This window comes from Varroa jacobsoni, unplaced genomic scaffold (genome assembly GCF_002532875.2).
Source record: "Varroa jacobsoni isolate VJ856 unplaced genomic scaffold, vjacob_1.0 scaffold_1170, whole genome shotgun sequence".
Lineage (NCBI taxonomy): Eukaryota > Metazoa > Arthropoda > Arachnida > Mesostigmata > Varroidae > Varroa > Varroa jacobsoni.
Window position 1 is genome coordinate 31645 of NW_019214072.1, and position 12975 is coordinate 44619.

At 37.9% G+C, this 12975-nt stretch overlaps 1 protein-coding gene across 4 annotated transcripts in view; it reads right to left on the reverse strand.

Annotated features, from left to right (window-relative positions):
- CASK (peripheral plasma membrane protein CASK) overlaps nt 1-12975 on the reverse strand; it is a 318301-nt gene that overhangs the window by 4379 nt on the left and 300947 nt on the right. For 3 of the 4 annotated variants that reach the window (XM_022845516.2, XM_086971260.1, XM_086971261.1), the window contains exons 17-22: nt 12440-12529; nt 7131-7193; nt 5810-5908; nt 1717-1935; nt 771-939; nt 418-574 (exon numbers count right to left, since the gene is read on the reverse strand). In XM_022845516.2, the coding sequence (XP_022701251.1) occupies nt 418-574; nt 771-939; nt 1717-1935; nt 5810-5908; nt 7131-7193; nt 12440-12529 (797 nt within the window). The remainder of the gene's footprint in view (nt 1-417; nt 575-770; nt 940-1716; nt 1936-5809; nt 5909-7130; nt 7194-12439; nt 12530-12975) is intronic. The other variant, XM_086971259.1, reaches the window with a different exon arrangement.

Here is a 12975-nt window from a genome sequence, read left to right on the forward strand (position 1 = left end):
AAGCAATTATCCTACTTTTGCCAATGTTCTATGTGTATCGTTGCAGACAGCACTATTTTCCATACTTGTTTAATTTATTCGTTAGATCTAAACTTGTAAGTTGCATTAGTTTTCGTCCGAAGGACTATTTAAGAAGCGTTAGACAGGCGGCTGAGATAACTGGTACATGCTTTAAGTGAAACCGCTGATTACAACACGGCCTATAGTGCGAATGGCATGAGCTACAGTAATCGGCACATATCTCAAGTTTAACTTAAGACACTGAACGGATTTAAACGCGCAAGTGGACTGTATTCAACGGCTTTTTGTGCATGAGTGGTCTACATGGATAGGCACTTGTCCTGCAATTTCCAGGTTAGAAAAGCGCATACACTATACATTTGATGCGCCAGCATTGGGTCAATAAAATATAGATACCTTCGGATCGTGTCGAGTTTTGTTCCGTACATGGCACCTTCGTGGCCGCCGTATTCGAGGTATTGATTGGTAGCAATATCTCTTAACATTTCATCTTGATGCACAAAAAAATAATGATGCCCGTTTTCCTCGCCCCTTCGCTGTGGTCGCGTCGTATCTGTATCAAATAAGATTGAGCTCGTCAAAGACAACTGATTAATTAGCATAAGGAAGCACATACTTAGAGTCAATAAGGTATAGTAGACAAGATACTCTATTGAGGAAATTACGCTTTATAGTATTTCTAAATTAAACTACATGTTTACGATAACATTTATCATTAACCAGTGTAGATAGCAAAGTGGGTTACTTACGTGGGATTGGATATGCGTATCGTTCAGGATTGCCTCCAATCAACGTGTTCTTAATGTGTCTCCGTCCCACCCCATGGGCCCCGAGTAGCACAAGGGTGTTACGGCGAAAAGCGGGAACTTTCATCACTTCTTCATAGCATGACAAGTCCATATCGTCCGCAAGAGCGCGCTAAATTGGGAATAAAGACAATATCGAAGAGTATTACTGGTATTAACAATCGTGTCTAGTCTTAATGTTTGATTCTCCTTAGTAGGCAACAATGTACAAAAGAGAAATCAACGATTCTATTGACAAAAAGAAGCAATTAGGCATATACGAAAGCTACACATTTCGATACACACGATTCGGCGTACCAGTCGTATAAATTAAATAATTTTATGTTTTAGTGTTCTTGTTATGTAGCGCATGAGCAAAAAGGCACAAGAAGATGTAATGTAGAAGCTGAAAGATCGCCATTGGCTCTCCCCATGTAACTTTCAAGCTTCATCGTGAATATCACATTGCATCACTTACAAAAAGCACGTTCAGTAAACATCAGAACTAACAGAGATGTCTCAGGTTTTGCAGGTTAATGGACTCATGTAAATAAAGTTTTCCCAATTAACCCGGATCTATCCTAATAGAACATCCATTAGGTAATCCTACATAGCATTAATGCTATGTTAATTTGTTTCACATGATATTTTATTACTAACCCGAATTTATATGTTATTTGTCATAAAGGGCTGCATCGTCTGTGGAACTACTCTTGGCCCTGAAACACTTCTATTGTTTTTTAAGTTAAAGGTACATTTCTATAGCAAGTAAAACAATTTTAAGGAAGGGAATATAAAATAACAAGCGTCATTCAAATGGGACAGATGCTTTTTATGTTTAGCTAATTTCAGCCGTGATAACAATTAGCCGTGATACAGTAAGAAGATCGACAAATGTTGAAATACTTACTTTGGCAGCAAGCTGCTTTTCTTTTTCCTTTTTACGTTTTCGAAAGATTGAGCAATTCGTCGAGTCGCGGTGATGACCGTACTTGTCGTTCTTGGCATTCTCCAGCGCTGTTTGTGTTAGACGCCATTCTTGAAGTTCGGGCGATGGAACGAGTCCGGAGGGACCCTCAGGTGAACATTTACGCACCTGCCACCAGTTTGCATCCTCTTTATTTATTACCTGTAGAAGGGAGATGATAGCACAGGAACTTGCGCTGGTACTTTAAGTATGGTTCACATGAATCAATAGAGTAGCTCCGATGATGAATTGGACAGGGAAACATGATTTGAGGCAAGAGATAGTTCCTCCAAAGCGTATTATATGCAACGACTAAATTTCTAAATTGGATAAACAAATATAGCGATAACAACTCGAGCTTCTCTGAGCTGCATTTCATAGCAGATTCTCTGTAGAATAAGTGTTTGATAGCTGCTAGTAAGCCAACAATAAACTGCTGATAGTTAAATCCTATAGAAGGGATATACTTGTACCGTGTAGACAGAGGTGTGCATTTGATAATCAAACTAAGTATTCTGCTTATTACATAATATACCTTTACGATAGTATTTGATTTATTTCTAATACTGCCTTTAAATTGTATTTACGTTATCACTTCTCTAGACACTTTCCTGGCGTAGTGGGTTTCATGGGGAAAGCCCTACGGGTACCAATACTTACCAACTTCAACGAACGTGATTGGACCTTAACCTTCTCAGAGTATCAATAACGGAAGTTTACTACTCCGCCTTGGCGTGGCGTGTTATTCTCCCTGCTTCTAAACTCATCTTTTTTGTATGTACCGTACAAGTTTTATACTTCGTCGGTGCGACACAGCGTTGAAGATCAGCTCTTTTCTATATATAATTTCGTAGACGAAGCTTCATATGCAACTAATTACTGTTGAATATAGTATACATCTAATCCGTTATCTCAGTCCTACTTTTATTTTGCTCCAGTCCATCACTGTGACAAACACCCCACTGCCGTTTACCTATTAAAAATGCCCAATATGCTATTGTTTCTAGTTTGTGTTTATAAGCAACCATCATTTGTTACGTTGTTCAGGAAACGATTGGTTCGTCTGTCACGCTACCGGATGGTCACAGTGTTCTGTTAGAAGCGGTTGACGCTATATTACATTATTTTTTTTGTAGACCGTCTTACACCCGTGTTAGACTTGTTTCGTATTTGCGCAAGCTCATGTGCCCTCCTTTTTTGGGAGGAGTTGTCAAAGTTAGCATCTGTCCAGCCCATTTGTTTATGTAAACCAAAAGGTAATTTCTACGGAAAACCAGCCGTAACATCGCCGTTACCATACAGTAGTTAGAAAAAAAGGAGTGCAACTAGCCGACGTTCAGCAGCGATCTCGTTAATGGTATTACCAGTTTTAAACCAGATATCTAGACTTCTTCTTTTCTATGACGCCGCATCGCAGAGACTTTTGACGTCACCACATCTCGAGCATATGCGCACACGGTACCCAGACAGAGCGAGTGGACACAAGTGGCGGAACGATATATTCGCCTTTTCTTGTGTCGCATAAAGGATTGCGACTCCATAGATCTAATATTTTACATTTCACGGAAACGCCGTTTTTGCAGGCAGTGGTCACGATAAACTTTTCAGTTGCTCTTCGCCTATTCATCTGCTACTTGTAGGACATGACTGAATTGCGCTTCATCTAGCTTAATCCCTGCAGTTGCCTCGCATTGAATTACTCCATTTGAACCTTCAGCGATTTCGACATGCTATGGGAAATATTTTCAGCAAGAATAGTCTCTGATTTCTTCTTCTTCTTCTTTTAGCCCACAATATCAATCTTAAGAAATCGAATCCTGATTTTCTACAAAATGGACGCACTCGAAATAGCTCTTGGATCTTAAGAAACGATCTCAATGATAGGTCGAAAGTGATCATCATTTATTATGTAAACTGTTTCAGATATATAATACGATCCCTCAGTGCCTGGTGCTATATCTTAAATATAGTGTATAAGTAAAAAGGCAAATACAGATAATTCTAATTACCCAGACTGACGGCACGCATGTAGGTGTTGTGCTATCAAAGCAAAGCAGATTAAAATGGAAAAAGCTTATTATGAAACCTGTATGTAATCAACAATAGCATATACTTGCTGCATTCACATAAAAATAAGCTAAGTTGAAACTTTCTCTTAACGGCATTTAGTTTTGAGTACCCCCATGTTGCAACAAGATTTGTCAGTGTAATCAAAACTATTCGTAATACGATCGATCCCCTTTACTTGCCCCATTTATACTAAAAACTCATATCAGATCAACAGGTTCACTCAAGTCACGTTTAAAATTAGATGCAGGCTTATAAAGAATGGAATCGTGATTTATTCTCTTGTTTGCACACCGCGACATTACCTGTACTATTTGAACAGTATGTTTTTATAATGATGATTTAAATTGGGACACACTTTGACGAGCTGTTCATCGTAACGGGTCTATCCGTCATTAATCCTCTACAGCAATAACTCCCTATAGATTTCATATTTCACAGGCCAACAATTGATCGAAATAGTTTAAAAAATATTTTTCTTATTTTTTTTTATACACACAAATTAACAGTAATTTTGAAATAAATCTGATGCAAATTCGGTCGTCCAGGTAAACTTCAATGATGAATGTTTTTCAGACTCGTTCGCCTTTTTGCACCTTTTGGGCCATTTTGAGTGAACAAAATGAAGTGCTTCACACCATCTTTAATCTAAGCATTCTGTAATCAGAAATATGTTACAGCACAACGTCTTGACGCAACGCGAAAATTAAATTTTACTTTATTCAGAAACAAACGTATGCCACGAAGTACAGTCAACAATATTTGTGTGTTTATCAATAATCCGTGCTGTTAAGAATAGAAACAAATAAAACTTTAGCCACCATATATAAAAATAGCCTGCATATTATTAAAGATAAATCATTCTATAGCGTGTCCAAATTAATCCCCAGGTAACGACAAACCACCTAAATTACCCGTCATTAGTACTTTATGTAAACTCTATTCTATAGCAACTCGCTTGTCTGTGAAAAACTAAGTTTCAGTTTTTCAGGAACCCGATAATCGAATAGCCAAGACAAATTATTTTTCTGCCAGGGCTTAGGGCATATTCTGCGGGCCTGACCTCCGCCTTGGTTGGATCTGCACTTGCGCGAAATGGAGGACAGTTAATGTAATTAACTTATTATACTTTTTAAAGTTTGTTCAGCAGGGAATCTGTACTTCCTGCCAAGCAAATTTTTGGAATCTGCCTTGATGCTGTAGCTATACGAATTTGTAATTGAGTAAACGACGAAAACTTCCCACGTTTGTGTGTTGTCGATGAAATATGTTGCTTTTTATTTGATAACAGTGCTTTTTCTAATATTTCCAATAATAGCAAAAAGAGATGATGAAGGACAAAGTCGCAGACACTTACAACTTCACAAGTTAGACACCTGGGCCTCACTCAGTCCTACAGTCCATCGGTGATGAACATAGTTCATACGAACGCTATTTCGACGTTGATTATAGAAATCGTTATACGTTTTATCCGCTCAGATATAAAAATGGTGCAAACTTTTTTCTGGTTTTTGTACAACTAAAATTATTAATTATGAGGAACCATTCTTAAGCTTTTTTTCTAGCTAGAACTTTTATTACTTTATTCGCTTTTTAGACTTTTTACGCACACATATGGTACGTGTACTGACTACTTCGTTTTATCTTCTAAATATCGTTTTCTTATAAAATGTTTTATACAGCGTCGGATTTGGATGCCCTTCAACAAAAGACACATACATCAAATCGATTCTATGCTCAGCACACAAGTCAACAAATATATTAACTTTATATATATATATAACAAATATATTAACAAACAAAAGAACTATTAAGTCCGTTACCCAAACTCATAAAAACTGCTCTTTATTAAGTAACTTTATATATATATATATCTCCCAAGTGACGAAATAGCGGTATAATATTATATAAACATATTGATACTTATAATTAATTCAATAATAATAATAATTTATATAAGGCAGCTTACCTGTAGTATTTGACCTATACGAAACGAAATCCCCGCTTGAGTGCATGGGATGAGCTCGTCGTCAATCGGATCGTAATTAAACATGCATTTTATGTACATCTGAAATATCAGACATCATCAGCGACAACGATATCGACGATAACAATGATTATTAGTGCTCATCAGTTGTTGTTCCGCATTGTCAAGGGAAAAACATATGCAATATGTCTAAGAAGATCTAGGGATCTTCGTTTTCATCTATTTTCAAAGAACGACATCAGCAGTAAAGCGCTGGTAGATTTGCGTGCAGAACGTGATATTCGGTCTTAGAGGCCTGATCGGTTTATGTTAAGTTACAAATAAACTTCCTGGTAAAAGTATTAGAGTATCAGTTTCGTCTATATAATATCATAATAGAAGATACAATTGCCAGTTAGCATCAAAATTTTTTCCGTAGCAATCGAGACTCGTTTCGGTTTACAGCATTACATAATGGCAAATAAACAAATACGTTTTTCTTTATTATGTAGATCGTAGCTTTATTTCCGGCGTCACCGTTTGGCATTCCATCAAATGGCCTGCTCCCCGCACGAAACGTATCTTGCGTACATTCGGATTCGAACCTACACTAGAGTCTGCGTGTCCTTAACACGGACACGCAAATACGCTATCCACTAACCTGTCATAGGGACAAAGTGTTAGAGCAAATACATCATAACCCAGCAATCAATGAGTGCAGTAGTAGAACGTTAGACAATTATATTAGGGTGTCGTATTTGCAAAGCTTCATTTTAACAGCTATTAGGCAAACGAATTTCAATGCCAAAAACAGAAGCGCTGTGAGTACTAGTCGTCGTGTGTCCGCGAACCAATATTCGAAAAGTTAAGATTTATTAAATTTAACTTAATTTAGCATATTTTTGTAATTAACATGGATTTTACATAAAACTACCGTTATTGTTTCAGTAAGAAAAAGTTGCAATGTAGTCTAATACAAACGCTAAGCTCGGTCTGATTTCGCGTATCCGGAGTCTCCATCGAAAAAAATTTGACGCAAGATTTCTCTAGCTTTTAAGCCCATTTAGATCTGCACAACGTAGAAATATAAGTTCCGAAACACATGTCCCACTGAGTAGCTTTATTGAAAGCGGGTTGCAAAGGGCTCTCTAGGTTAGAGTCAGTCTTCCACTAAGTGAAAACGTCCGTTATGCGACTCGCGCACAACAGAAAAGGTCTTCACAGTCGTTAGTACGTCGTTTGGAGAAACGTTTGCTCTCAAGTTAATCTTCCTATCTAGTATTTTATAAATTTTCTCTTCAAAAAAAATATGCGTAATACTCACAGCAGATGATGCAAGATGGTTGAAATTTTGATGCTGTTGATGATGATGATGATGGTGATATTGCTAAGGAATAGGGTGAAGGTCCAGAACATACAGAGGAAAAACACATAAGGACATAAAAATAAAAAAAATATAAAGAGAAGTGTTAGTTTTCTGTGGGGTTGAATGGGGGGGGGAGGGGATTAATGAAAGGAACATGTGTAGCTCTCCAGAAAGCATGACAAAGTAGCCAGGATAGTAAAATCAAACAACGTATTAGTCCAAATTTCGTAGGTCTTTTAATAGGAATAGTTAAAAGGGTCAATAGGTGAATGTGTTTGAAAGCTGACCATAGACACGGATTAGCAGTAGACGGTACATAATATCCAATGACTAAAACAACTTGTATATTTCCCATTTTGTCAAAAAAGAATAAACCCAATGAACAGAGACATCTGTTTGGCAATAATACTGAAGGAAACCAACTACAACATATTTAAGTATATATGAACTTTGCTCAGGATTTATGTAGAACTAACTACAGGGAAATCTTTACAGGCGTTCTTATCTCTAGGAAAGACTAATCAAAATAGCGCGCTGTTCATTCGCGCAAAATAGTTTGGAAAAGGCTAAACTTTATTTAATATCTCGAATAACCTTGCGATTTTGACGTTCTGTAAAATGAATACTTCTGCATTATTTCGCTTCTTTTTTTAAAATAAACCTGAATATCTAAATGTGCATTTACGGGCAATCACTCCTGGTAAATCATATTGTTTTTTTAAACAAAACAAGATATCCTTTGCTGAAAACCGATGTTATATTAGCAACAACTTCGTATCCCTTAGCTCATGGCCCGACATTCAGCTTACACAATGTCTAATAGACTGACAAAATTCGTCCAGTCCAAAACGTTTGAAGAGAACCAGATAATTTTGTGCGTGCCAACTTAAAAATTATCAACCACTCGTCAACTCCGCCCCGTGATATGAAAAAAAAATGCGTACTTTTAACTTCGTAAAACAATAGTAGCATCAGAACTAGATGTTCCTCGACACCACCAGCTGTGGAAATATTGACTGCGACGCCTTAATATAAGACATCGTAGCAACTGCTTACAGGACCTTTGCTGTGGCTGGCGTTAATCCTTCAGGGAAGATAGAAGATCCCTAGAGGCCGCATTGCTAACACAGCACTTTGCCTTTGGAGTAGCGTCGGGAAAGAGGAGGGCTTGAGCTGCTGCCACTACTATCAACTGGTTACGACATTTCTACATCTTCTGTATCGGCAGATCAAACAAAGCAAACCCTCGCAAGAAATCGTCTCAGCTTTACAAGTTACTTTTAGATTGCCTGATTCAGTTTAAGAGATCTATCAACATGTTCCTGACGAGGCAAATCCATTTTGCTTTCAGGCCCGGCAGAGTCGCGCCTACCACGGATAGGGAAATGAAATCGTCAACGAGCATTGTTATCTGAAGCGAGACGATGCTGAGCTAAACGTGGTTCATTGTTTTTGCTAGAAGCACCTCATAATTTAGCTCTTAACAGAATAATAAGTGAGTTAAAAGTGTTCGAATTGACTAGTGAGGTAGGATTCTAACGGTAAATGGTAGAGAGCAAAAAGCAAAATTTAAGCAGAAAACGAAAAACTCTAGAAGCTTACGGCCAAAGGAAGTTTTCGATAACCGAGAGAGCCGAATGAGCCCGCATCTGGCCGGAGGTTCAAAACAAAACACGCAGCCACAGAAAAGGTCGATACGGCGGTCGAATGCATTGTTATTCTCAGTACTTGAAACATGCAAATAAAAGGATCTAACAAGGACTTTACTAAATAAAGATATCATACCTCGTATACGCTATTTTACGATTTTGCTGGATATAACATATGAATCTCATGTGTGGTTACATTCTCTCCGTATCAAAATGATATGGATTTTTATAGGAAATGGAATGATAGTTCCGTTCGACCAGTTAGACTTGTTGTTAGTCTGTCAACGGAAAAGGAAGTCACTACACAATGAGGCAACCAGCGCTTCTTTCCGCCAGCCTAATGACATCATCCGAACTATCGACATTTCATACTCCTGCATACTTCATTTTTTTTTTTTTTATAGGAATATTTATGGCTCGCATGGCTTCTACTAAGCAAGTAGTTCTTCAATCGCATCTTCATATTCCTAACCACTCATCACGCTGGGCCATATGTGTGCGTATATGTTATGTGTACATCGATATTGTTTTCCCCCCATTGAACCTGGCGTTCTTCGAAATACCGTTATTCCGAAACAGTTTTCAAGTTAGGTGTCCCCGCAGATATTTTCGGCAATGACAAAGCCAACGGGAAACATGAGTTTCTTTGAATGAACCAAATTACCTTTATATCCAATAAGATCCTTTCGTGTACTTGCGACAGGTCTCAGTGAGAATCTGTTGATAACTTCATTACAGAAATATGAAAAATTACCTTTTGAGTTTTCTATGACGTCGGTGATCCATTACAGGCGACTTATGTGAAATCGCTGCAATTTAACAAAGAACGATACCTATGTGTATATAAATAGACACGCTGAGAATGCGATCTAAAATGATCTGGAGCTTGACACAGCATTGAAGATTTCCGTTTCAAATCAAATTTAAAGTATAAGAAAAATTGGCCACAGCGCATAATAATACCGTTCAATGGCGAGCCCGATGTACACTTAAAGCATCTGGACCGAACGTAACGGCTTGTTTTCACATGGTCTGGCAAGAAGCGCTTCTTGGAAACGAGTGGAGATCATTTAGGATCTTTATCAACACAAATATAGCTCACTAATTGAGCACTTTTTTCGTAAGTATGTTACACAAGAGTTTCTTTTTATCCAGAAGAAAGTATAGTTTATAGATTATATCTACTAAGTAAATCGAGCAAATAGATTTGCAATATTGTATGATTTTACCGACTGCATAGAATCAATACCGCATTAGTGCCGACGGTAACGTTGATGCTTCAATGCTGTCAGGCATAGTGTACAAGCGGAACTCTCTGCAACGCGGTAAATGGCAACAAAGAATAGAACTTTTATAAACGCACTACGGATATTTGAATCTCTCATATCCTTCAGTTGAAAAAGCCTTTTATCTGCTTCATAAAGACTAACTAAATTTTGCGTATTTCTGTTCACTTGGAAACTAATTGAAGCAATCCAAATCTAGCAACTCCACGATGGCGATATGGTAAGACTGGGTTTTTTTTGAAAAAGCTGACTGAAAACCTCACAAAAAAATAGGACCTTTGCATCCCTTCTCGCTTCCCCAGGCTTCGCTTTTCTTAATCATCTTCTAACTCAACTAAACATAATTTATCCAATTGGCTTTCGTCATTCAACGTACCTACATAAATAAATCCATCAGGTATCTATCTGCACGCGTTAACTAGCGTCTGAAATACCACCTCAGACGGTAGTCTCATGACAGCTTCCACCAAACATTACTTCATCATTGTAAAAAGGTTTCAAACGAAGCAAATGAAATCTATCGTTCTAACGACAGTATTAATCGAAAACCATTGGGCCACAACGAAACACGAAACAAACGAAAAACACACCACTTTATATTGCCTTTAAGTAACATTGTCAATCGACACTAGAATATATCCGTGTTATCAAAAGTGTTATCCATAGAGGAGGAGGAACAGTTGTAACAAAAAAAAAAAAAGATAATGCAGAAAATGTGCCGTTATTTTGCAGATCAAAAGGAACAATGATCATTGTATAGCTCAGAATGTTGACACCAACACCAGCGTGTCGAACTCTTCTTCTCTATATATTTTCGAACGAAAGCTGAACTCTTCATTCATTCATTCATTCACGGTCTGACAAAAACGTCGAGGCGCAGAAGCGAAACCCCGATTGTGTCAAAATTTATTGCGTGTTTTCGTCCTTAATCAAAAACGGCGTTGCGAAGATATTAGCCAAGCATGAAGAGCTATGGGAAAACTCACGCTTCTTATTCCCTTTTTAAATTGAAATGCTCTTATCTTGGTTGAGAAGGTTCGCCATCGCTCACAAAAACGCGACTAACTCAATTCGTCCTCGTCTTTTCAGGTGAACGAAGGCCAAACTCGCAGAATCAAGATTGTTTTCTGCTTGATACGTGCTGAAGAACCCAAATCATAAATCAATCAAAGACTGTTTCCAGCAAATCGATTGCAAAAAGCAGGTCAAAATCATTCGGTCTTAGATGCGTTGGCCTTGCAATAAAAAAATCTTTTTGAAATATGGCTGGCTGGCACCTTTATTCAAGCTCCACTGCGGACCGCAGACAGCAAAAGCAATATATACGGCGTAGCGCAGACCATTATGTTAGCTAGCTAGCTAGTTAGCTAGTATAGTAAGTCACTGGTTCGAGTTCATGAGGAAACCTATGCTATGAAGGTGCATCGTTACGAATAGCAGCATCACAAAATGATACTGCAGCTGGACGAAAAAATAATTACAAATAGGGATTACTGTACTTGATTTCGTTTATCAAAATAAACTTCACGCATTTGAAGCTCATAAAAAGAAGTCTGTCTCCACGAGGGTCTCCTCATGTAGCCGAAGGCTAATAGCAAAAGTAACTCTGTCCAATGTAGATCAATTTTGCTACTCAAGATTCGAATACGAAGCTTTTTTGACTCAGGTGAGCGGCAAATGTACCGTAATCCAATAGGAACGTTTCATCTTTGAAAACGCTTTTATTGATTAAACGAAAACTTAGAATCGGGTTGAGCCACTACGTGAATAGGGGCTCGCTTAAGAAAAACACGACGGGTCACAATAATTTTGACTGAAAGACTATCGTCGATAAAAACAAATGACTGAAAGTCGGAACATTTTTAATGTGTGAATTTTGCGAGCGCAAATATAGAAAAGAGTCTGCGTACAAGGAACAAAGTTTTCCAACATTTATTAAACTCAACAATACCTAAGAATAAATATTTAGGCGATTTACAATACGTAAAAACAGTATGCATACCCAACTAATCGACAGGATTAATTTAAATCAATTTTAAAAAGCTTGGAAAGATATGTTTGAAGAAAACATGTACCCTGAATAGACGATGTTTCAGCAAAGGCTCAAAATCATACGCATGTGTGCACGTAGAAACTGTACGACAAAACGCTCGTGCTTGGATAGTAATAGAAATCAATTTTTCAAGCTTTTGTCAATGTGCTCTTTCTCCGAATCTAACAAACCGCAAAGAAAAGCTAGGAACAGATAATCTGTGTTGCTAGCTTTTCGCCATGTGCGCTAATGGAGAAGAATATTTAACGGAAATTTAACGTAATAATGGAGATCACTCACCTCGGTCTGTGGGAGGCCCGATGTTGCTAGTGGGGGCACACTTCGAAATGTCGGCACGATTTTGAACGTCACGCTGCCCCGCGCGTCACGCTGAAATTATAACAGCAACAATCACATCGTATGTATATACTAGATCTATATAGATTTGCAAACGCCAGAAAAAGGCTACCTACCTTATCGGCCTAGTAAAATTTTCTAGATGCAAAATAACTGTAAATTAGCAAATGAGCGGTACCTCGACTATGGCATTTTGTTTTACTAGCAATTATGTTTAGCAATTGATTATATAAGTCGTAATAGCATACAACTCACTGTAGGCATCCATTTACGTATCGATTTTTTTTTAATTAATCACTTGTGAATTTTGTCCTGGACACAGAGAGAAAGCCCTGTAGTCTTATCATCCGTTTCTCTGCTATGGGGGTCACAGATGTAATCCCGCATAATTGTAATGAACTCGTTTGATTGAATGAGAATGTTAGATTCTTATTCTCTGCAGGAGTCAACTGCGACTATTTTTCGACTACCCTTTCTAT